A 24,460-nucleotide genomic window follows, 5' to 3' on the forward strand; every position below is an offset into this window, starting at 1 on the left:
CCCCAAAAGAGCTGGCAGGATCCTTTTACATTGTGAAATCTGATACATACCTGGCAGCATCCTGTTACACTGTGAAACCAAATTCGCACTTGGCAGTTTCCTGATATAATATGAAATCCCATACATAACTGGCAGGATCCTGATACACTGTGAAACCGCATACACACCTGGCAGGATCCTGAAGCGCTGTGAAACACCAAACACAACTGGCATGATTCTGATACACTGTGAAACGCCCTGCACACCTCACAGGATATTGATACACTGTGAGCCCCATAAACACGTGGCAGGATCATAATATTCTGCGAAAATCCCATAGACCCCTGGCAGGAGCCTGATAATCTGTGTTATCCGATACACACCTTGCATGTTCCTGATACACTGTGAAACCCCATGCACACCTGGATGGATCATGATACACTGTAAAACCCCAAACACACATGGCAGGACCCTGATACACTGGGGAACACCAGAAACATCTGGCAGGTACCTGATAAACTTCGAAACCCAAACCAAACCTGGCAGGATCCTGATAAACTATGAAAATTCCATACTAACCTGGTTAGATCCTGATACACTACAAATCCACTTACACACCTGACAGTGTCCAGTTACACCGTGAAACCCCAATCACACCTGGCAGGATCCTGATAAACTGTGAAACCACATACAAACCTGGCAGGGTTCTGATTACAATGTGAAACCACAAACAGACCTGGCAGCATCCTGCTACACTGTGAAACCAAATAAACACTTGACAGGATCCTGATATACTGTGAAACCCATAAACATCTGGCAGGATCCTGCTACACTGTGAAACTCGATACAGACCTCGCAGGATTTTGATAAACTGTGAAACCCCGTACATGCCTGGCAAGTTCCTGATACACTGTGAAAATCCCTTACACACCTGGCAGGAACCCGATACACTGTGATGCCCCATACACACGTTGCAGGATCCTGAAAAAATGTGAAACCCAATACACACCTGGCAGTATCCTGATACTCTGTAATACCCTAAAAACACCTGGCAGGATCCAGATACACTGTGAACCCCATACACACCTGGCGGGTTCCTGATGCTCTGTTAAACCCCATACACACCTGGCAGGGCCCTGACACACTCCGAAACCCCAAACACGCCCGGCAGGTTTCTGATACATTGAGAAACCCCATGCACGCCTTGCAGGATCCTGATACACTATTTAAATGCCTTTCACACCTGGCTAGATCCTGATATACTGTGAACCCCCATGCACACCTGGCAGGTTCCTGATACACTGTGAAACACCTTACACACCTGACAGTATCCTGCTACACTGTGAAACCGCATACACACCTGGCAGCTACCTGATACACTGTGATACCAAATAAACGCTTGGCAGGATCCTAACATACTTAGAAACGCCATATACACCCGACAGGATCCTGCTTCACTCTAAAACTCGATATACACCTCGCAGGATATTGATGCACTGCAAAACCCCCTACAGACCTTGCAGGATCCTGATACTCGTTGAAAATCCCTTACGCCCCATTCAGGATCACGATACACTGTGACACCCCATACATACGTTGCAGGATCCTGAAGCACTGTGAAACTCCATACACACCTGGCAGGAGCCTGATATTGTGTAAAACCCCAAACACACCTGGCAGGATCATGATACACGGTGACACCCCTTACACACCTGGCAAGATCCTGATACACTGTGAAACCCCAAAAACACCTGGCATGATCCTGATATATTGTGAAACCCCATACACATCTGGCATGATCATAATACCCTGAGAAACCCCATACATACCTTTCCTCTTTACATTCCCCCTCTTTTGAGCAACCAAAACCCTGTTTGCAAATTCCACAGATAGTGAGCACCAGGGCGGGGTTTTCATCGATGTAATCACTACAATCGCTACTACCATATAATCAAAATCATGCGTGGATTTTTAACGAGGTATCTATAGAACAGGGCAATATTTATAGTAACTGTCAGATGGAAAGTATCACCTTCATTCAATCTCTATTTTATTAGAATCAAATGAGGATATGAAGGTTTTCTCAACCGTTGTTTTGTTTCAACCGAGATTCCCTTTAGCAGATTTTCAATATCTAGACGCACCTCTTTCAAGCTGTGAATTAAATCTTGCAGCATTTTATTGAATAGTAAAGTGGTATTGAGAAGCTGGTTTTATTTCAATGTAACTAACATTGAGAACCACTTTCTGTCATTTGATATTGAAGATGTTCAACAGAAACACAAAGAAACACTCCTGGTAATTACTGAAACACGAAGAGTGAACCCTATCCTAATAAAGGAGAAGATTAAGATTTTCCAGCTGGTTATTCGATATGCTGAGCTAACGGTCATTTCTACTGTTCGAGATCGAACATTTGTAGAACATGAATTGCTGGCAAGAGGCCGAGACCATGAAGAGTGGAGAGAGAAACTTCTCCACAGAGAACTGGAGAAAATCGGAAAAGATCAATTGTACTACTGCAGTTTTCCCGGAGAAAATCCAATTTTGGGAGTTCAGCAGCAGTGAGCGGAGTCCGGGGTTTGGAAATACAACAATGGTACGAAAGATTGTTAATGACTGGGCCACTGGTAAAATATACCCACACTTTCAATTAGTTTTCAGCTTCAAATTCCGTTAGTTGAACGCTATTAACTGCAGAATAAACTTGAGGAATCTGATATTGGATCTGTATCCTTCCTTTGGGAGAGCTCTGGAAGAACCCAGATGCATTGCTGCTTATATTCGATGATTTGGATGAATTCAAGGACAGGATCGATTTTGCTGACAATCAGAGAAATACAGAACATCAGTCCGTGTGCACAGATCAAAAATGTTGTTGTGAAGTGTCTGACATTGTGTTTAGTTTAATAGAGCACAACCTGCTCCCAGGATGTTCAGTACTATTGTCCAGCCGCCCCACTGGATTACATTTATTGGAAAAGGCTGAGATTAGTGTCTGGGCTGACATCCTTGGATTTGTTGGTGAAGAACGGAAGGAATATTTCAACAAGTGTTTTGATGATCAGACGGTGGCAGCAGCTGTTATCAAACACATGGAGGAGAATGAGATCCTGTCCACCATGTGCTACAACCCTTTCTACTGCTGGATCCTCGGTCTGTCACTGGGCCCCTTCTTTACACAAAGAGACGGGGAACAACAGCATGTTCCCAAGACCATCACTCAAATATATTCCAACTATATCTACAAAATTCTGAAAAATCATGGCCGAGAGATTGAAAGCCCCCATGATGTGTTACTGAAGCTTGGTGAGATGGCCTTCACTAGGAGTCTCCGAGAAGAAGATTGTGTTTAGCAATGGAGATTTGATCAAGTACAATCTGCAACCTTCCCATTCCTGTCTGTGTTCATGATGGAACATTTGGAGAGAGATGATTCTGCCCAGAGCGTGGTGTACACATTTCCGCACCTCACCATCCAAGATTTTGTAGCCGCACTTGCACAGTTCCTGACTCCAGATCTTGGGGCCATCCTGAAACTCCTCAGAGAAGCACATAGCGAGGAAAATGGGCGATTTGAGATTTTTCTCCGTTTTGTTGCTGGTCTCTCCTCCACACCGTCAACTTGGCCCCTGTAGGAGTTTCTGGGTCCATTTCTTCATCAAACCACCTGCTGAGTGACTAATTGGGTGATGGAGAAGGTTGAAGGACAGATTGGAAACACAGAGTGAAACTGGTAAAAGGAACCTCCTGAACACATTGCACTACCTGTTTGAGACTCAGAACACAGCACTGGCTCGGAACACAGTAGGATCTGTGGAAACACTGACCTTTAGTGGATTAACGTTGACCTCGATTGACTGTGCGGCCCTGTCTCATGTCATTGGACTCTGCGACCATAAAACACATCGATCTACACTACTGTTACTTTCAGTGTGAAGGATTCCAGCGGTTGGCACCCGTACTGTACAAATGCCGGGAGCTGAGGAACTGTTTATTTGTTTCTGTAACTGTTACTTGAGCTGCTAACCGTCACTCAATGTGTTAACTTTTCATTATAAAAGAAAATGACCCTCCAGTTCACCACAAATAATATAAAATGTACCAATAATTTAAAATATCAACTTAAAAACGACACAGACAATAGATAACATATATTACAACGTGATGTAGATAGCAATGGCTTTCGATGAGGAGAATAAATTTTCAATATTGAGAATATTCGGAAAAGGAACTTTTTCAGCAGTAATTATTTAGATTTTTCCCAATCCTGTACATTAAATAAGGAAACCTGTCTATTTTAAAATGCCTGAAAATTCTCTCATTGTCCGATTGTTTCCCAGGAGTATGATCAGCCATGATCTCATTGAATGGCGTAGCAGGCTCGAGGGGCCGAATGGCCTACTCCTGCTCCTATCTTCTATATAACGATTGGGTTGATCTTGACAATTGCGATCATAGAAAACAGGTGATAGCAAGTCGGTAACCCGTTTACACCTTTCCAGTTTTTATTCCATTCACGTCGGTAATTCCCGAAAATTCCATCCAAATTTAACAATAAACGGGCCTGAAATAACTATAGCGAGAAGGTACTGGAGAATAGAGTGATGAGCTCACCTCCCTCTAAAACTAGGAGTACAGGGACATTTACAACTTGTAACAGTAAAAGAATAATCTCTCCTTGTAACAATATATTTTTACAGCAGCATAACTGAGCCCAAGATCTTAAACAGATGAAGAAAAAGCACAGTCTATAAAGTACAGAAAATCAGTGCTTTATCATTTAACTAGCTGGGGGAGCCTGGCTTTGCCAGGGCTGTTTTGGGCCAGGGGGTTTAAATCGAGTCCTAGGCTTTGGGGCCTCTCTGTGACCCTCTGTGAATCTGCTGCCTGGCAACATTTTAAATCGAGTCCCAGGCTTTTGGGCCCTGTCTTTGTGTCCCTCTCTCAATCTGCTGCCGGGCAACATTTCTACCTTTTAATACCTTGAAAGATGAAAGTGAAAGTACTTATAAAACGTTTTTGTTAAATCTTATGTTATTTTTCAAAGAGATACTAACTTTTTCGAAGCTGGATTAGCAGATTTTGAGCTGGAAGTAAATGGGGTTTTTAGCTTGAGGCAATGGCTGGCTGATCCCTGAGATGAAAACGATTAGTCCCACCCACAGACGCAGCGATTCGCCAACCATCAGGCAACTGAACTGCAGGATTGGTCAATCGTGCCGGCACAGGATTGGTTGACCTTGACGTCAGTCAATCAATGCTACTTAGCAGATAATGAGTTTAATTTTGAAGGCTTTTTGCATAACGCGCGAACAAAATTTGTCCAGCCGCAACGTAAATATGCTTAGGACGGTTCTGGAATCGTCAGCTTTCTTTCGACGTAACGCACGTGTAGGTACGCTCTATAACTTTCGAGTTAATTCAAGACAGACAGACAGACGGAATGACAGACAGAAGTATCCTTTTATATATATAGATAGATTCCACATGGTTAATTCTGATCAGCGGGGATTCAGACCAAACTGAGGGACATTTGAAGGCTTCACACAGCCAGTACTTTATTTAATAAATGCAGAACATAGGAACAGAGAAACAGCAGTGGACCATTCAGCACCTCGAGTCTTTTCCGCCATTTAATGAGATATGCCTGGTCTATACTTTAACTCCATCCACCTTTCTTGGCTCCACACACTTCTATAACTTTGTCTAGCAAAAACAAATACAGATCTAAGATTTAATATTATTAATCGAACTAGCATCTATTGCTAATTGTGCGAAAGTTAAATATTCCTAACAGCATTTGCTGGAAGAAGTCTTTCCGAAATTCTCTCCTGAATGGCCTGGCTGTGATTTTAAAGTTATGTTCGATTCTCCTAGTCTCACCCAGCAGCGGAAAAGGTTTGTCTCTGCACCCTATCAATTCTTTTCCAAATCCTAAAAGCCTCAATCAAATCACCCATTAACCATCTTTGTTCCAGGACTACAAACCTCGTTTACATAATCTCTCCTCCATAATCTAACCATTGGAGCTCTGTTAACATTTTGGTGAATCTACGCTACAGTTGTTCCAAGGCCGATTTATCCTTTCTCAGATGTGGTGCCCAAAACTGTACACAGTACGCCAGATGTGGTCTAACCACGTCTTTGCTAGTGGTAGCAAAACTTCCTCCTTGTATAAGTTCCAGCGCTCTAGTTATTAAGAACATAAGAAATAAGAGCAGGAGTAGGCCTTATGGCCCATCGAGCCTGCTCTGCCATTCAATAAGATCATGGCTGATCATCGAGCTCAACTCCACTTTCCCGTCCCATCTCCATATCCCTTGACTCCCCTAGAGACAAAAAATCTATCTAGCTCAGCCTTGAATATACTCAAAACTCAAAATTCACAGCCCTCTGGGGCAGAGAATTCCAAAGATTCACAGCCTCCTGAGTGAAGAAATTCCTCCTCATCTCAGTCTTAAATGGCCCACCCCTTATCTTGAGATTATGCCCCCTAGTTCTAGACACTCCAGCCAGAGGAAACAACTGCTCAGCGTCTACCCTGTCAATCCCCTTTAGAATCTTGTATGTTTCAATGAGATAAAGGCTAACATTCCATTACATTTTTCATATTTGTACTTGACTATATCATTGTATTGATCGGTGCATATGGATTCTTCAGTATCATTGGACCTCCACTGTTTCTAGCTTTTCAATGTTTAAATAATATGCGGATCAATGCTTTTTGGTCCAAAATGGATGACTTCACACTTAACTGCGTTGAAATCCATCTGCCAAGGTTTCGCTCACTCACTTAATCTATCAAACTCTCTTTGTAAATTTATGCTCCCGTGTGCACTATAACTCAGCAACAATCTCTGTGCCATCTGTAAACATTTATACATGGTGCTATATTATGTTATCTAAGTCATTAATAAATATAGAGAATATTTGAGGGCACAGCATAGATCTTTTTGGGACAAATCTAATCACTACCTTCCAATTCGAACACATATCCGTTATCACAACTCCCTGTTATATACTTCCTAACCAATCCATCAACCAGGTGAATAATATGCCTTCAATTACATGAGCTTTACATTGGAGTAGTGGAAACACCTGTAAATTTAAGGTACGGTCAATACAAGAAATGCTGAAGTAGGGCCACTAATAATGATGCTGGAGTAGGGTCACCACCAGTAATGTAAGAGCAGCATCACCACCAGTAATGATAGAGAAGCTTCCCCAGCAGTAATGGTGGAGTAGAGTCACACACAGTAATGTTAGTGTAGAATCACCACCAACAATATTAGAGTGGGTCACCACAAATAATGTTAGCATAACGTCACCACCAGTAATGTTGGAGTAGGGTCACACACATTAATGTTAGTGTAGAGTAACCACCATTAATATTAAAGGGGGTCACCACAAATGATGTTCCAGTACAGTCAACACCAGCAATGTTAGAGAAGTGTCACGACCAATAATGTTAGAGTAGGGTTACCAGCAATAATGTTAGTGTAGGTTCACTACCAGTAACGTTAGAGTAGAGTAACAACCAGTAAAGATAGAGTAGAGTCACCACCATTATTGTTAGAGTAGGGTCACAACCAGAAATGTTAGAGTAGGCCACCACCAGTAATGTTATAATAGGCTCACCACCCGTAATGAGAGATTGAGTCACCACCAGTTGATAGAATATGGTTACTCCCAGTTTTGTTAGAGTAGCGTCACCTCCAGTTATGTTAGATTAGGGTCCTCACCAGCAATGTTAGAATGGGGGCATTAAGAAAGGTTACAGTAGGGACATACCGAGCAATGCTATGTTAGAGGCATCGCCAGTAATGTGAGAGTAGATTCAACACCAGTAATGTTAGAGTAGAGTCACCTCCAGTAACATTGGGGTAGAGTCACCACCAGTAATTGTAGAGTAGGTTCATCGCCAGTAATGTTAGAGTAGAGTCACAATCAGTAATATTAGAGTAGGTTAACCATCAATAATTTTATAGAAAATAATGTTATAGTATAGTCACCACGAGTATTGTTACAATAGCGTAACACCCAGTTATTTTAGAGTAGGTTCTCCACCATTCATGTTAGATTATGCTCACCACCAGTAACGTTAGTGTAGGACCATCACCAATAACGTTAGAGTAGCGTCACCCCAAGTAATTTTAGAGCACCAGTAATGCTAGAGTAGAGCCACCACCATTACTGTCAGAGAAGATCACAATCTGTAATGTTAGATTCGGGCCACCACCTGGATGTTATAATAGGGTCACCAGCCATGATGGTAGGTTCATCAGATGTAAAGTTAGAGTACAGTAGCCACCAGTAATGTTAGAGTAGGTTCACCAGCATTAATGTTAGAGTAGAGTCAACACCAGTAAAGTTAGTGTAGTGTAACCACTAGTAACGACAGAGTCGGATCATCACCAGTAATGTTAGATAGATTCACAATCAATAACGTTAGAGTAGGGTCACAAAGAGAAATGTGAGTTTAGAGATGCCACCAGTAATATTAGAGTAGAATCACCTGCAGTAATGTTAGAGTGGGTGAATTACCAGTAAGGTTACTGTAGGGTCAGAACCAGTAACGCTATGGTAAAGGCATCGCCAGTAATGTTAGAGCAGAGTCAACACCAGTAATGTTAGAGTAAAGTCACAATCAGTAGTGTTAGAGTAGGTTCACCACCAATAATTTTATAGGAGTGACATCACCAGTAATGTTATAGTATGGTCAACACCTGCATTGTTACAAAAGCGTTACAGCCAGTTATGTTAGAGTAGATTCTCCACCAGGAACGTTAAAGTAGCGTCACCACCAATAATGCTAGAGTAGGGACACACCGAGTAATTTTAGTGTAGAGTCACCACCAGTAACGTTAGAGTAGGGTCATCTCAAGTCAGGATAGAGTAGCGTCACCGTCATTACTGTCAGAGATTGTCGCCAGCAGAAAAGTTAGAGCCGGGTTACCAAAATTAGTGTTAGAGTCGGGCCACCAGCTGGATGTTGTGGTAGGTGAACACCATTAATGTGATAGTCAGTTCATCATCAGTAAAGTTAGAATAGGGTACCCACCAGTAATGTTGGAGTAGGGTAACCGCCAGTAATGTTAATTTAGGATCACTATCAATAGTGTTAGAGCAGGGGCAATAGCATTAATGTTAGAGTAGGATAATTACCAGTAATGTTAGAATAGTGTTATAACCAGTAGTATTTGTGTAGGGTCACCACCAGTAATGTTAGAACAGACACATCACGAGTAATGTTCGAGTAGGGACACAGCCAATAACGTTAGTGTTGCGTCACACCCAGTAATGTTAGAGGTGGTCACCAACAGTAATGTTTGTGTAGAGTCATGCAGTTAATGTTAGAGTAGGGTCCCCACTAGATCTGTTTGAGTAGATTCAGCATCAATAATGCTAGATTCCTGTCACCACCAGTAACGTTAGTTTCGGATCACCACCAGTAACCTTGGAGTAGAGTCACCGAAAACAGTCTTAGAGGAGGGTCTTCACAAGTAATGTTTATGAATTGGGTCACCAGCAGTAATGCTATGGTAGGGTCACCACCAGTAATGTAAAAGTAGAATCACCACCATTAATTTTAGAATAAGTTTAACAGCAGTAATGCTAGAGAAGGGTCATCACCAGCAATGGTCGAGTTGAATGATCACCAGTAATCTTAGAGTAGAGTTACCATCAGTAATGTTAGAGTACAGTCACCAACAGTAATGTTCGAATGCGGTCACCACCAGTAATTTTAGCGTTCCGTCACCACCTGTAATGTTATATTAGAGTCACCACCAATATTGTTAGCGTTCTGTAATGTTAGAGTGGGGTCATGCCCAGTCCTGTTAGCGTACATTCACCACCAGTAATGTTAGAGTATGGTCTCCACAAGTAATGTTAGGCTAGGTTCGCACCCAGTACAGTTATATTAGGATCACACCCAATAATGTTAAAGTAGGTTCATCACTAGTACTGTTAGAGTAGATCATTTCCAATAATCTTAGAATAGGGTCACCGACAGTAATTTTAGAGTAGGTTCGCACCCGGTAAAATTATATTGGGATCACACTCATTAATGTCAGAGTAAGGTCATCACCAGTAACGGTAGAGTATGGTCATCACCGGTACTGTTAGAGTAGATCATTTCCAATAATGTTAGAGTAGAGTCACACCCAGTAATGTTGGAGTCGAGTCATCACCGGTATTTTAGATTAGGGTCACCACCAGTAATGTTAGAGCAGCGTCTCCACCAGTAATGTTTGAATAGAGTCACGACCAGTAATGCTAGATTAGTGTCAGCACCAGTAATGTTAGAATAGGGTCACCACCAGTAATGTTAAATTAGGGTCACCACCATTAATGTTAGAGTAGAGCCACCGCCAGTAATGTTAGAGTATGGTCAAGCACTCTAATGGTAAAGCAGGGTCATCAGCAGTAACAGTGGTGTAAGGTCATCGGCAGTCATGGTGGCTTAGTCTCACGTCAAGAAATGGTGAAGTTAGGTCACCAATAGTAAGGTTACAGTAGGGTAACCATGAGAAATGTCAGAATAGCTTCCCAACCAGTAATGTTCGAGTAAGATCACCACCAGTAATATTAATGTATAATTGACGTCAGAAAGTCAATTAGAGTCACTACTCTTTACAGTTCCACGTTGGCTCGCTCTAATCAGCTGATATTTCTCTAAGAGCTCATTCAGTCTGACCTGAATGATAGGTTCCAATTACTTCCCCACAACAGATTTTAGACTAACAGGTCTATAATTTCCTGGTTGCTCTCTATCAACATTCATAAATAATGTATTTACATTTGCAATTTTTTCAATCTGGGAACAATTCCTGAAACGACAGAGCTTTGTAAGATCATGGCTAAACATCTGCAACTTCCTCACCCACTACCTTTGAACCCTAGGCTTGTAAAAAATCAGGTCTTGGGGATTTGTTAGTCGTTAGTGCGATTATTTTTTTCTGATACTCTGTTCTTGCTTACGTTAAGTTCCAGTTCCAGACCTTGATTCATTATTAATTTCCCTGGAAGGTCAGGTATATAAACCTCTTCCTCTACTATGAAGCCTGATAGTAAGTACTGACGAATGAAATTGTTTGTAAAACCAGTGATACTGAATTCTCAGTCAGTTTACACCGTGCCCATATTTATTTTCCATTGAGTTAAACAGAAAGCAAAATTGGGCGACATTTAGAATGGGGGGCCGATAGGATGTAGCCCATATTACACTATTGCCAAAGGCTAAAAATACCCCCACTGAGGTTAATTTAGAGTTAGAGTTTGATTCCTTTCGTTTCTCACTCTCTTCATTTATGTTTAGTCTGAAGAATAATCATCTGGGTGATGCAGGAGTAAAACTACTGTCTGCAGCTCTGAGGAACCCGGCCTGTCAAATACAGACACTGCGGTAAGTACAAGACTTTATGGTATTGACTTTATAATAACTGACTGTCTGACACTGTACATTATTATTAGTATTGTTTATAGTGTTATTAATAAACACTTGGGACTAGAAATTCATCTCGGGTGGTGGCGAAAAACGGGCGGTATCGGATCGGCCGCCATTACAGGCAGCACCTGATATTTATTTCCATTGACTGCTGTAGAGCTGAATATCAGGCACTGCGTATAACGGGCGGCCGATCCGATACTGCCCACTTTGCGCCACCACCCCAGGCGAATTTCTAGCGCCCATGTGGATTTACACATATTCCAGTAATTTCTTACTCTATCTCTCTCTCTCCAAACTCTAGCTTGGATGCAAACGATCTCTCAGATACTTGTACTGGGGATCTCGCCTCAGATCTAGGTACAAACCGGTCACTGATTGTTCTTGTAGTGTCCGTGTGTAGATAAAGACACTGAAGACAGGAGTTGGTTCATAGGTATTTACTAAGCAAGTCTGGGGGGGGGTTCTAAAGGATATACACAATACACAGGCTTATATAGCCCAAGTGGCAATTACCGGCATTACTCACACCTGGGGCTCTTAAAGGCACATACACCACAATTGCTCTTAAAGGCACATACACCACAATTCCTCCCCTTTTAGTTAACCAGTACATCATATTTTTAAGTAATTATTAATTACATGTTATATGCAAAATAATATACATTGCTGTATTAATTAATTATAAGTTAGTCTCTCAGGAGGCTTCCTGACTCGGTCCGGATAACGCCTCGGGGGTGTAGTAGTTTCTGGTGGTGTAGTAGGTTCTTCTGGCAAGGCTGATTCGGCTTGAATGCCAGTGTCGGGTTCATCGGGTTCCAGTATCACCGGATCGGAGGTAGATATGGGTATCTCTACTTCATCGTTAGATGTATAGAGTGGTGGTGTAGGTTGTCCCTTTTCGGATGACTTGATGATTTGGTCAGCATGGCGCCTTATTATGCTGTCTCCGATGTCCACGGTATACATCAGTGGTCCTAGTCGTGTGCAGATAGTTCCAGGCTGCCATTTCTTGGTATGATAGTCCCGGGCCAAAACCGGTTGGCCTATCTGGAAGGCCCTAGTTGGCCTTTCATTCATGCCCTGAAACTGCCGGTTCTCCACGTCCCTTCGGATGTTGGGCTTGACCAAATCCAGCTGGCATCTTAGGTTTCTATTGTAGAACATTATGGCGGGAGTTTGGTTGGTAACCATGTGTGTTGCATTCCTATATGCAAATAAGAAGTTATCCACCTTGTGCTGAAGTTTTATGTCTTCATTACCCATGGCCTTTATGGCCTTCTTGAAGGCCTGGACAAACATTTCAGCCAATCCATTGGTGGCGGGATGGTATGGGGCGGACGTGTAGTGCTTTACCCCATTATTCTTTAAGAACTTTCTGAATTCTTCGGACACAAATTGCGGTCCATTATCAGAACATATCTGTTCCGGCAGCCCATTCCTGGCAAATATGGTCCTTAATACTGTGATGGTTTTTTCCGTGGTGATGGAGGACATCTTTATTACCTCCGGCCACTTGGAGTGTGCATCAATTGCGATTAAGAACATTGAGTCCATAAATGGACCAGCAAAGTCGATGTGCACCCTTTGCCAGGGAGATGAGGGCCACTCCCATGGATGTAGAGGGGCCTGTGGCGGAGCATTTTGGACCTTCTGGCATCCTAGGCAGCTCTTGGTCATGTCTTCGATGTCTCCATCGATACCTGGCCACCATACAAACGCTCTAGCTAGGTTCTTCATTTTCACTCCACCCAGATGCCCCTCGTGAAGCTCCTTTAGTACTTTATCCTGGAGTTTGGGTGGAATCACCACTCTGGATCCACACATCAAGGTTCCTCGGCACACTGACAGTTGTTCTCTTCTTTGCGAGAATGCTGGCAATAGTGGCTCGCCATGTGCTGGCCATCCCTTCACTGTTAAATCGTAGACCAGTGAGAGAGTAGGGTCATTTCTTGTCTCCCTTTCAATGGCAGAATTTGTCACCGGTAGACATTGCACTATGGTAGAGTGGAATATCTCCACTGGGTCTACTGTAGGTGCCTCTTCTATCGTTGGCAACAGTAGGCGCGATAAACCGTCAGCATTCCCATGCTGTTTTGACCCTTTGTATTCAATGTTGTATTGGTGTGCCCCTAGAAAAAGGGACCACCTCTGTAATCTTTGTGCTGTCATAACGGGCACACCTTTTTTAGGGTTGAATATGGAGATGAGGGGTTGATGGTCAGTCAGCAAGGTAAATTTTTGTCCGTGTAGGTAATGGTTGAATTTCTTCACTCCCCATACCAGGCTGAGTGCTTCTCTGTCTATTTGGGCATAGTTACGCTCAGCTGAGTTTAATGAGCGTGACGCAAAAGCTATCGGCCGTTCTGAGCCATCAGGGAATTTATGGGATAATACTGCTCCTATGCCGTAAGGGGATGCATCGCACGCCAGTCTGATTGGTAGTGATGGGTTGTAATGAGCCAAAACATTCTCGGATGTGATTAAGTCTTTACATTTATGGAAGGCACGTTTACAGTCTTCGTTCCATTTCCAAATCACTCCTGTCTGTAGAAGATCATTAAGAGGGTGTAGAATAGTTGATAAGTTCGGTAAAAATTTATGATAGTAATTTATTAATCCCAGGAATGACCTTAATTGTGAAACATTTTCAGGTGCTGGGGCTTTTATAACTGCTTCAATTTTCTCAGGTGACTTATGCAACCCTTCCTTATTAATTATGTGGTCACAATATGATATCTGATTTTGGAAAAATTCGCACTTGGGGCGATCCTAGTGAGCACCTGCTCCAAATTGGCAAGGTGCTCGTTGTCGTTTTCTCCTGTTATAAGGATGTCGTCTAGGTAGCATTGAGTCCCCGGAATCCCTTGCAGGACTTGCTCCATAGCTCTTTGCCAGATAGCTGGAGCTGATGCTACTCCAAAAACCAGTCGATTGTACTGGTACAGGCCTTTGTGTGTATTTATTGTGAGATACTTTTTAGAGGTCTCCTCAACCTCCATCTGTAGATATGCCTGTGCCAAGTCAATTTTTGTGAAACGTTTCCCTCCGGATAGTGAGGCGAAAATATCTTCTATCCTCGGAAGAGGATACTGTACCGTGTGAAGGACCGGGTTTACAGTCACCTTAAAGTCCCCACAGATGCGAATTTTTCTCTGTTCCTCAGAGTTATTTTTCAATGCTTTTTTCATGACTGGAACGATGGGTGTTGCCCATTCGCTCCAATCTATTTTGGATAATACGCCTGACTTTTCCAAATTCTCCAGCTCTGCCTCGACTGCCGGACATATTGCGTATGGCACCGGTCTTGCCTTAAAAAATTTGGGAATTGCTGTATCGTCCACTTTTATTGAGGCGGTGATGCCTTTCAAGGTTCCTAGTTTCTCTTGAAACACTTCTTTGGCGTTGGCCAAGATGTCTTTTAATCGTTCAGGTATGATGTCATCATTGTTTTTTTCCTTCTTGGTCACCGTCAGTGCCTGAATGTCGTGCCAGCCTAAACGTATCTTCCTTATCCATTCACGTCCCAACAACGGTGGACCACCATCTTGTAGAATGTATAAATACAACTTTTGTATTTCTTTGCCGTTGTATACCACAGGCACCTTTATTTTTACTTTGGGGTATACTTTCTGCCCCGTATATGTTTTTAAGATAATGGATGTGTCTTTTAGAGGTATATGCGAAAATAGCCTCTCGTAATCTCGTCGATTTATTACGGTTAGAGCTGATCCTGTATCTAGCTCCATTTTAACTGGGGACCCTGCTATTATGAGGGTAACCCAAATGGTCTGGTAATCTTCATTGGCAATTACATTATGTAATTTGAGAGAGCTTAGTCTCTTGTTCCCGGAGTCGCTATCGCTCTTCTGGTCTTTGGAGCTACTGTCCGTCATCATTTGTACCTTTCTGTGCTTTTCCTTATTGATTCTTTTCCCGTTAGTGGATTTTTTATTTTCAGATCGGCATACACGTGGAATGTGTCCCATCTTTCCGCATCGCCTGCTTGCTTTTTCATTGAACCAACAATCCCTCTGGTCATGGTTGGATCTGCCGCAGCGATAACATCTCTTGAAACCCCGTGTCATTTCATGGGTGCCGAAGTCCTGTGGCCTTTGCTGTATCTTTGCCGCTCCTATTGCACTGAAAGCCTTGTCCAGTGTTAAATCTTTTCCAGAAGATACCTTTTTTTGTGTTTCTACACTTAGGGGATTGCAGATGAATTTGTCTTGCAGAGAATCTGCCAGTCCTGCCTCGAATTGGCAGTGTAGGGTATCAACAATCTCTTCAAAATTCTTGTCCATCGGTTCGGCTGGAGTGATTAAGTTGCATAACAGCTTGTATGTTTCTGCGCCCATTAGATCCAGAAGCACTGAAGCTTTTTTTTCATCTTCTATTCCATTTGCGGTGCAAAACACCTCCACTCTTTCTACATATGTGGTCCAATCCTCTATGTTGTTATCAAAAACATCAATATTGCCAAAGTTAGGCTCTGTTTCGTTATCAAAAGCATCAATATTGCCAAACTTAGGCATTTCAAAAAAAAAAGATATGGCGCTTCCCGCGCTTTTTTTTCTCTCTGTAGCAACGATATGGTGCTTCCCGCGCTTTCCCGCCGCTGCTGCCGATAACAACGCTGTTTTACTGTGGTTTCCGTTTATTCACTGTTGGAGACTCGTTCCCGACGGAGGTCTAAACGCTGACCTGCTTGCCGCGCCGGCCGTCTCCCGAGTGCACCCTCCGATTTCGCTGCCTGTCTCAGCTGCAGAGCTCGCCGCTGGAGCCCCAGCCTGACGCCCAGGAAGGATTAGCGCAGTACCTGCCACCAGCTTGGCCAGCTGGTGAAACCACAGTTTCTGTTACTTCCTTGAGTCTTCTGGACGCTGGAGGAATCGATGTCCTTGAGGTGCTGCCGAATTGCAGGTAAGTCCGTTTCCACTTCGTCGCCACTGTAGTGTCCGTGTGTAGATAAAGACACTGAAGGCAGGAGTTGGTTCATAGGTATTTACTAAGCAAGTCTGGGGGGTGGGTTCTAAAGGATATACACAATACACAGGCTTATATAGCCCAAGTGGCAATTACCGGCATTACTCACACCTGGGGCTCTTATAGGCACATACACCACAATTGCTCTTAAAGGCACATACACCACAGTTCTGAATCTGGGTTATAATAAACTGGGAGATTCAGCAGTGAAGCTACTGTCAGCGGCTCTGAGGAACCCGGACAGTAAAATATAGGAACTGGGGTAAGTACCAGACTGTGTGAGATTGTGTTTATAATAACTGGATGTCTGACTCTTTAAGTGATTATTATCAATAATATTGTTAATAATAAACAATCTATATTACTCTGAGAATTAGCAACCGCGTTACTAATAAACACAACATTATCACGAGTATAAGTAATAGTGCTCAAATTAAAGGCTGTATTTTACTCTGACTCATGTTAGTTTTGTAACTCTGATCCCCAGACTGCAAAATAACGGGCTCACAGGTTCTTGTGTCGCAGATCTCGCCTTCGTTTCCGGCACAATCCGGTCACTGACGCTTCTGAACCTGAGTAATAATAAACTGGGAGATTCAGGAGCGAAACTAATGTCTGCGGCTCTGAGAAACCCAGAATGTAAAATTCAGAAACTGAGGTAATTACCAGACTCTTTGGGATTGTGCTTATAATAACTGGATGTCTAACACTTTAGATTTTTATTAGTATAATAATTTTGTTACTAATAATGCACAGTGTTTATTAATAACACTATTACTGACACTAATAATAATGCAATGCGTACAAGGCTTCTTCAGCAGCATCTCCCAAAGCCACGACCTCTACCAGCTAGAAGGACAAGGACAGCAGGTGCAAAGGAACACCATCGCCTGCAAGTTCCCATCCACGTTACACATCATCCTGACTTAGAAACATGTCGCCGTTCTTTCATTGTCGCTGGGTCAAAATCCTGGAACTCCCGCACTAATAGCACTATGGGAGTACCTTCACCACACGGAATGCAGCGGTTCAAGCAGGCAGCTCACCACCACCTTCTCAAGGGCAAATAGAGATGGGCAATACATGCTGGCCCACAAGCCAGAATGAAAGAAAAGAAATTCAGTAAACGCAGTGCCTGTTTCCAAATGTACGCTGATGTCACCCAGATCGACTTTACCATCACTTCTTTCGACCCCTCCACTGTCTCCAAATTGTCAGACTGCTTGTCCGACATCCAGTACTGTAGCAGCAGATATTTTCTCCAATAAAATAAGACTGTTCTCAAACTTGGTGCCATAATTAACCCCGAGATGAGCTTTCGACCACATATCCGCTCCATCACTAAGACCCCCATTTCCACCTCCATAACAACCTCCGACTCCGCCTTTGCCTCAGCTCACCTACTGCTGAAACCATCACTATTGCCTTTGTTAGCTCTAGGCTTGACTATTCCAAAGCCCTCCTAGCCTTCCCCCCACGTTCTAACTTCTGTTAACTTGGGGTCATCCAAACCTCGGCTGCCCGTGTCCTAACTTGCAACAATTCCCGTTCGGCCATCGCCCCAATGCTTGCTGACCTACATTGGCTGCCGTTTAAGCAAGTCACAATTTTGTAAATTCTCATCCTTTTTTACAAATTCCACCATGGCCTCGCCCCTCCCTATATCTGCAATATCCTTTAGCCCGACACCACTCCGATATATCTGGGCGCCTCTAATTGTGGCATCTTGAGCATCCCCGGTTTTAATCACTCCACCATTGGTTGGCGTGCCTTCAGCTGCCAAGGCCCTAAGCTCTGGAGTTCCCTCTCTTTGAACCTCTCTACCTCCCTTTCCTCCTTTAAGACGCTCCTTAAAACCTACCTCTTTGACGATGCATTTGCTCATTTGCTCATCTTCCCAATATTTAATTGGAAAACAAATCTGCTCATCTAAGCCATTTAGGACTGAGAGGAGGAGAAATTTCTTCACTCAAATGGTTGTGACTCTTTGGAATTCTCTACCCAGAGAGCTGTGGATGCTCAGTTGTTGAGTATACTCAGACAGAGGTCGCTATATTTTAGGGAACCGAGGCAATTAAGGGGTATGGGGATAGTGCAGGAAGGTCGAGGTGAGGTCGAAGATCAGCCATGATCTTGTTGAATGATGGAGCAGGCTCGAAGGTCCAAATGTCCAACCCCTTCTCCTATTTCTTATGTTCTCATGTTCTTATCCATGTAATAGCTCCTTATGTGCTGCCATGTCATATTTTGTTTGATAATGTTCCTGTGAAGCGCCTACGTTAAAGGCGCTACATAAATACATGTTGTTTTTCTAATGGTGTTCTTTACAAACACTGGGGACTTACACCTATTCGTGCTATTTCTATCTCTGTCTCTCTCTATTCCACAGGCTGGATAATAACGGTCTCACAGATTCTTGTGCCGAGGATCTGGCCTCCGTTATCAATACAAACCGTTCACTAACGGTTCTGAACCTGAATGAAAATACACTGGGAGATTCAGGAGTGATACTATTATCTCAGGCTCTCAGGAACCCGGAATGTAAAATAGAGGAACTCTGGTAAGTACCAACCTGTGTGAGATTGTGTTTATAATAACTGCATGTCTGACACTGTAGGTTAATAATATCAGTAATAGTGTTATTAATAAACGCTGGGGATTTAATCTGTTTCCTGTTATATTTATCTCTCTGATTCCCAGGCTGTGTTGTGCCAGCCTCACAGATTCTTGTGCCGAGGAACTTGCCTCCGCTCTCAGTGCAATCCAGTCACTGACGATTCTGAGCCTGGGGTTAAACTCCTACACAAACCTATCTGTCCGCGCTCTCTGCCGCCTCATGTTGTCCTGTAAGAGTCTGAAGGAGATCTGGTGAGTTCTTATGTTAAAGTTTAATGTAATAATTAAATATCAATAGAACTTAGTTTTTTGGTATATCTTCTGTAATTATTATTGAAATATTAACCCCAGTCTTCCAATAGGTATTGTTGATCAATCTATTTATTTCCTGTTTAATCTTTAATCCTTAAGGTTGGTGGGGAATCAGTTCCATTCGAATGGAATTTCTCAGCTCAAGCTCTGAAGAATTTAAGAAGCGGACTGAAAATTGAGATATGATCATGTCAGTTGATGAACATTATTGGTCTCATTATGTGACTTTGTTTGGCTGATTTTCTGCCCCTCCCCTTTAAGCAGCCGCACTCCACGTTTAAATCCTATCGGCCCCTTTAAGGTTTTCCTGCTCGAGCTGAGCGAGCGTCATCTCCCATTGTGACGTCAGAGGCCCAGCCACAGGGTCCCGAGACCCAGCCGCCGGCACCACAGCGCTGCTTCTGCAGGAGCTCCGGGGCTGAATGTTGCCCAATATCATACTGTGTTTGATAATGCCCCTGTGAAGCACCTTCGTTAAAGGCGCTATATAAATACATGTTGTTGTTGTTGTTGTTGTTATGATGGTATTCTTAATAAACACTGGTGAATTGCACTTATTCCTGGGGAAATGCACAGACAGGAAGGGCCCAGGGTGGGGCTCAGTCTGGGCTGCAGTGGGACACTGAAAATTGCACTCAGTATTCCTGGGTTTGGAGGGGTAACATTAACCGGGGTTCCCGCTCTGTATCGGTCCCCAGTGACCCTGCTGCAAGATGCATCTATGTGGGTTCACACCTGACCCGTGATCGCCAATTTTCCGCCCAGCAGAAATTCCCCCATAGAATGGGGACCGGAATTTCGAGGGAACCGACGGAGCGTGGGAAACCTGTGGAGCTGGGATTCGGCAGAATGAAGAGTAACTAGTGGAGCAAAGGTGGCGATGAAAGGGAGTGTGGAATGCGTGGAACAAAGCATGAAATAAGGGAAGTGTAGGTCAACTATGAATTAATAAAATATAAATCAAATTTTGAGTATTTTAATATCGATCGGGGAAATGACAGGCCAAAGGAAATGAGGCAATCATTAAAGGAAGAAATTGGATTCAGTGTCAAAGGACATTACTGAACTGGCTGAAAGGCCAACCCTCTCATTTTTACCTCCATCCCCCAGGAGGATGGCCTGTGGGCGCTCTGCTTCTTCCTTGAACAGAGGCCCTGCCAGTCCCCTTCCACCACCACCCTCCTTCGACTGGCTGAACTTGTTCTCACATTGAACAACTTCTCCTTTGACTCCACTCACTTCCTCCAAATGAAAGCTGTTGCTATGGGAACCCGCATGGTCCCAGCTATGCCTGCCTTTTCGTGGGATATGTGGAACATGCTTTGTTCCATTCCTACTCAGGAGCCTTCCCTCAACTCTTTTTCCGGTACATTGATGACTGTAAGGGTGCTCTCGCACAGAACTCGAAAATTTCATTCACTTTGCTTCCAATTCCACCCTTCACTCTGGGGATGAGATTTTGACAGCATCCTTGATGTCCTCATCCGAAAACAGAGTGTTAGTTTCCACATGTACGCTGACGACACCCAGCTCTACCTCACTACCTCTTCTCTTGACCCCTCCACGGTGTCTAAATTGTCAGACTGCTTGTCCCACATACAGTTCTGGATGAGCAAAAACTTTCTCCAATTAAATATTGGGAAAACCAAAGCCATTGTTTTCGGTCCCTGCCACAAACTCCGTTCCCTAGCTCATGAATCCGTCCCTCTCCCTAACATTTGTCTGCGGCTGAACCACATTGGTCACAACGTCGCTGTCATAGTAATGAACATCTGACCACATATCCGCAGCATAACTACGACCACCTTGTTCCACCTCTCTCACATCGCCCGTCGCCGCCCTTGCCTCAGCTCATGCACTGCTGGAACCCGCATGCATACCTTTGTTACCTCTAGACTTGACTATTCCAATGCACCCATGGCTGGCCTCCCACATTCCACCCTACGTAAACTTGACATCATCCAAAACCCGGCAGCCCCTGTCCTAACTCGCACCAAGTCCTGTTCGCCCATCACACCTGTGCTCGCTTACCTACATTGGCTGCCGTTTAAGCTGTGCCTCGATTTCAAAATTCTTATCAATGTTTTCAAATCCCTCCATGGGCTGGCCCATTCCTATCTATGTAATCTCCTTCATCCCCACAACCCCCCGAGATAGCTGTGCTCCTCTAATTCTGCCACTTGAGGATCGCTGATTATAATCGCTCAACCACTGGTGGCCATGCCTTCTGTTGCCTAGCCCCTATGCTCTGGAATTCCCTGAATAAACCTCTCTGCATCACTACATCTCTTTACTACTTTAAGACACTCCTTAATGCCTAACTCTTTGACAAATCTTTTGGTCACCTGCTCTAATTTATTCTTTAAGTGGATCGGTATCAAATTTTCTGTCTTAAAACACTCCTGTGCAGCACCTTGAGTCGTTTTACTAATTTAAAGGCGCTATATAAATACAAGGTTTTGTTGTTGCTTTGACGTACAGTCACTAAAAGCCCACTGACTCCCACAGCTACTTGGACTTCCCTTCCTCCCGCACTGCTTCCTGTAAAGACTATTCCATTCTCCCAATTTCTCTGTCTCCGCTGCATCTGGTCTGACGATGCAACCTTCCATAATATTGCTTCCGAAATGTCTTCCTTTTTCCTCAGCTGAGGATTCTCCTCTACCATGGTTGACACGACCCTTGACCCTGTCCATTCTATTTGCTTCACTTCTGCTCCCACCCCTTCCTCTCCCTCCTGGAACAAGGAAAGGGGCTCCCTTTGCCCTCACCTTTCATCCCACCAGACTCCACATTCAAGCGATCATCCTCTACCATTTCCGCCACCTACAGCGTGATCCCACCACCTAACTCATCTTCCCCTCACCTCCCCTTTCAGCATTCCGAATCGACCGCGCTCTCCACGACACCCTGGTCCAGTCCACTGTCATCCCCAACAGCCCTTCTCCTTCACCCGGCACCTTCCCGTGCAAGCGCAGGAGATGCAACACCTGCCCTTTCACCTCCTCCCTTCCCAATATCCAGGGCCCCAAACACCGCTTCCAGGTGAAACAGCGATTTACTTGTACTTCTTGCAATCTAGTATACTCTTTTCGCTGCTCACAATGTGGTCTCCTGTACATTGGGGAGACCAAACGCAGATTGGGTGATCGCTTTGTGGAACACCACAATTTATTCCGTAAGGGTGACCCCGAGCTTCTGATCACTTTAATTCTCTGCGCCACTCCCACTCTGACCTCTTCTCAGTCTCTTACACTGTCCCAATGAAGCTCAACGTAAACTCGAGGCACAGCACCTCGGCTTTCGATTAGGCACTTTACAGCCATCTGGACTCAACATCGAGTTCAACAATTTCAGACCATAACCTCTGCCCCTATCGTTATTATCCTCTCTCTCACATGGCAGCTGTCGATCATTCTGCCATGTTCATTTACACTTCATCTCGAGCCACCTTTCGTTTATTAACTTGTCTCATTACCATCTCCTTTTGACTTGCACCATCATCCCTTTTGTCTCTTAATCTCTCCTGCCTTCCATCCTATCACAGGCCTTCCCTTTTGTTCTTTTCTCCCCTGCCCCCTCTCTCTACCCCTACACTTGCTTAAAAACCTGTTGCATCTGCAACTTTTTCCAGTTCTGACGCAAGTTAATCAACCTGACAATTTAACTCTGTTTCTCTCTCTTTAGCGAGGAGCAGGGGAGGCCTCCCACGTGTCCTGGGCCATTATTTAGCCATTAATAAAAATCACAAAACAGGGCAGATAATCTGATCATTTTTTATTGTTGTTTGTGGGATCTTGCTGTGTGCAAACTGACTGCCACAGTACCTACATTTCAAAAATGAATAAACTTGAGGCTGTAAAATGCCTTGTTGACGTTCTTTGGGCGTGATAGCCGCAGTATAAATGCAACTCCTTCCAGCACTTTTAAATTATTCTCACATTTTCTTTGTCCCTCTCTGAGCACTGCTACACATCGAATTAAGGGCAGTTTGTTTATTTTCCATTCCCAGAACAGTGTCATCATCAGATAGCCAAAGCCAGGCCATTCAGGAGAGAAGTTAGGAAACATTTGTTCATGCAAAGGGTGTTAGAAGTGTGGAATTCTCGCCCACAGAAAATAGTTCAATTAATCATTTTAAATCGGAGATTGATTGAGTTTTGCTAAACAAGGGTATAAAACGATATGGAGCCAAGGCGGGGGATGGAGTTCGGATACAGATCAGCGACAGAATCATAGATATTTACAACACACAAGGAGGCCATTCGGCCCATCTTGTCCATGCCAGCCGGCGAAGTGCTATCAACCCTAAGCCCACTTTACAGTGCTTGGTTCGTAGGTTATGGCACTTCAACTGCATATCCAAGTACGTTTTAAATAAGATGAGTGTCTCTGCCTCTACCACCCTTTCAGGTAGTGAGTTCCAGACCCCCTCCACCCTCTGGGTGAAAAGATTTCTCCTCAAATCCTCTCGAAACATCCTACCAATTATTCTAAATCTATGCCACCTCGTTATTGACCGTTCTGCTAAGGGAAATAGGTCCTTTCTATCCGCTTTATCTGGGCCCTTCAAAACTTTATCCACCTCAATTAGGTTCCCGGTCAGCCTCCTCTGATCCAAAGAAAACACCCACAGCCTATCCAATCTTTCCTCATAGCTAAAATTCCCCAGCCTAGGCAACATCCTCGTAAATCTCCTCTGCACCCCCTCTAGCGCATAAGAACATAAGATATAGGAGCAGGAGTAGGCCATACGGCCCCTCGGGCCTGCTCCGCCATTCAATACGATCATGGCTGATCCGAATCTATACTCACGTCCACTTCCCTGCCCTCTCCCCGTAACCCCTAATTCCCTTATCTGCTAGGACAATGTCTATCTCCATTTTAAATGTATTTAAAGTTGCAGCTTCCACAGCTCTCTGGGGTAGCAAATTCCATAGATTTACTACCCTCTGAGTGAAGAAGTTTCTCCTTAGCTCAGTTTTGAAAGGGCAGCCCCTTATTCTAAGATTATGCCCCTTAGTTCTAGTCTCACCCATCAGTGGAAACATCCTCACCGCATCCACCCGATCAAGCCCCCTCACAATCTTATATGTTTCGATAAGATCGCCTCTC

The 24,460-nt window shown here is 43.8% G+C and overlaps 1 protein-coding gene across 1 annotated transcript; it reads left to right on the top strand.

Annotated features, from left to right (window-relative positions):
* Positions 1 to 2,575: 2,575 nt before the first annotated feature.
* Positions 2,576 to 19,289, top strand: LOC147092534 (NACHT, LRR and PYD domains-containing protein 3-like). The gene is made up of 7 exons (XM_085975600.1): positions 2,576 to 2,609; positions 2,728 to 3,103; positions 11,303 to 11,389; positions 11,736 to 11,798; positions 16,968 to 17,075; positions 18,807 to 18,977; positions 19,118 to 19,289. Exons 1-7 carry the CDS (start codon positions 2,576 to 2,578, stop codon positions 19,287 to 19,289), a joined length of 1,011 nt encoding a protein of 336 aa, XP_085831726.1.
* The last annotated feature ends 5,171 nt before the right edge of the window (positions 19,290 to 24,460 follow it).

Source organism: Somniosus microcephalus, unplaced genomic scaffold (genome assembly GCF_052327205.1).
Source record: "Somniosus microcephalus isolate GS21.2 unplaced genomic scaffold, FLI_Smic_1.0 unresolved_chr2, whole genome shotgun sequence".
In the NCBI taxonomy this organism is placed as follows: domain Eukaryota; kingdom Metazoa; phylum Chordata; class Chondrichthyes; order Squaliformes; family Somniosidae; genus Somniosus; species Somniosus microcephalus.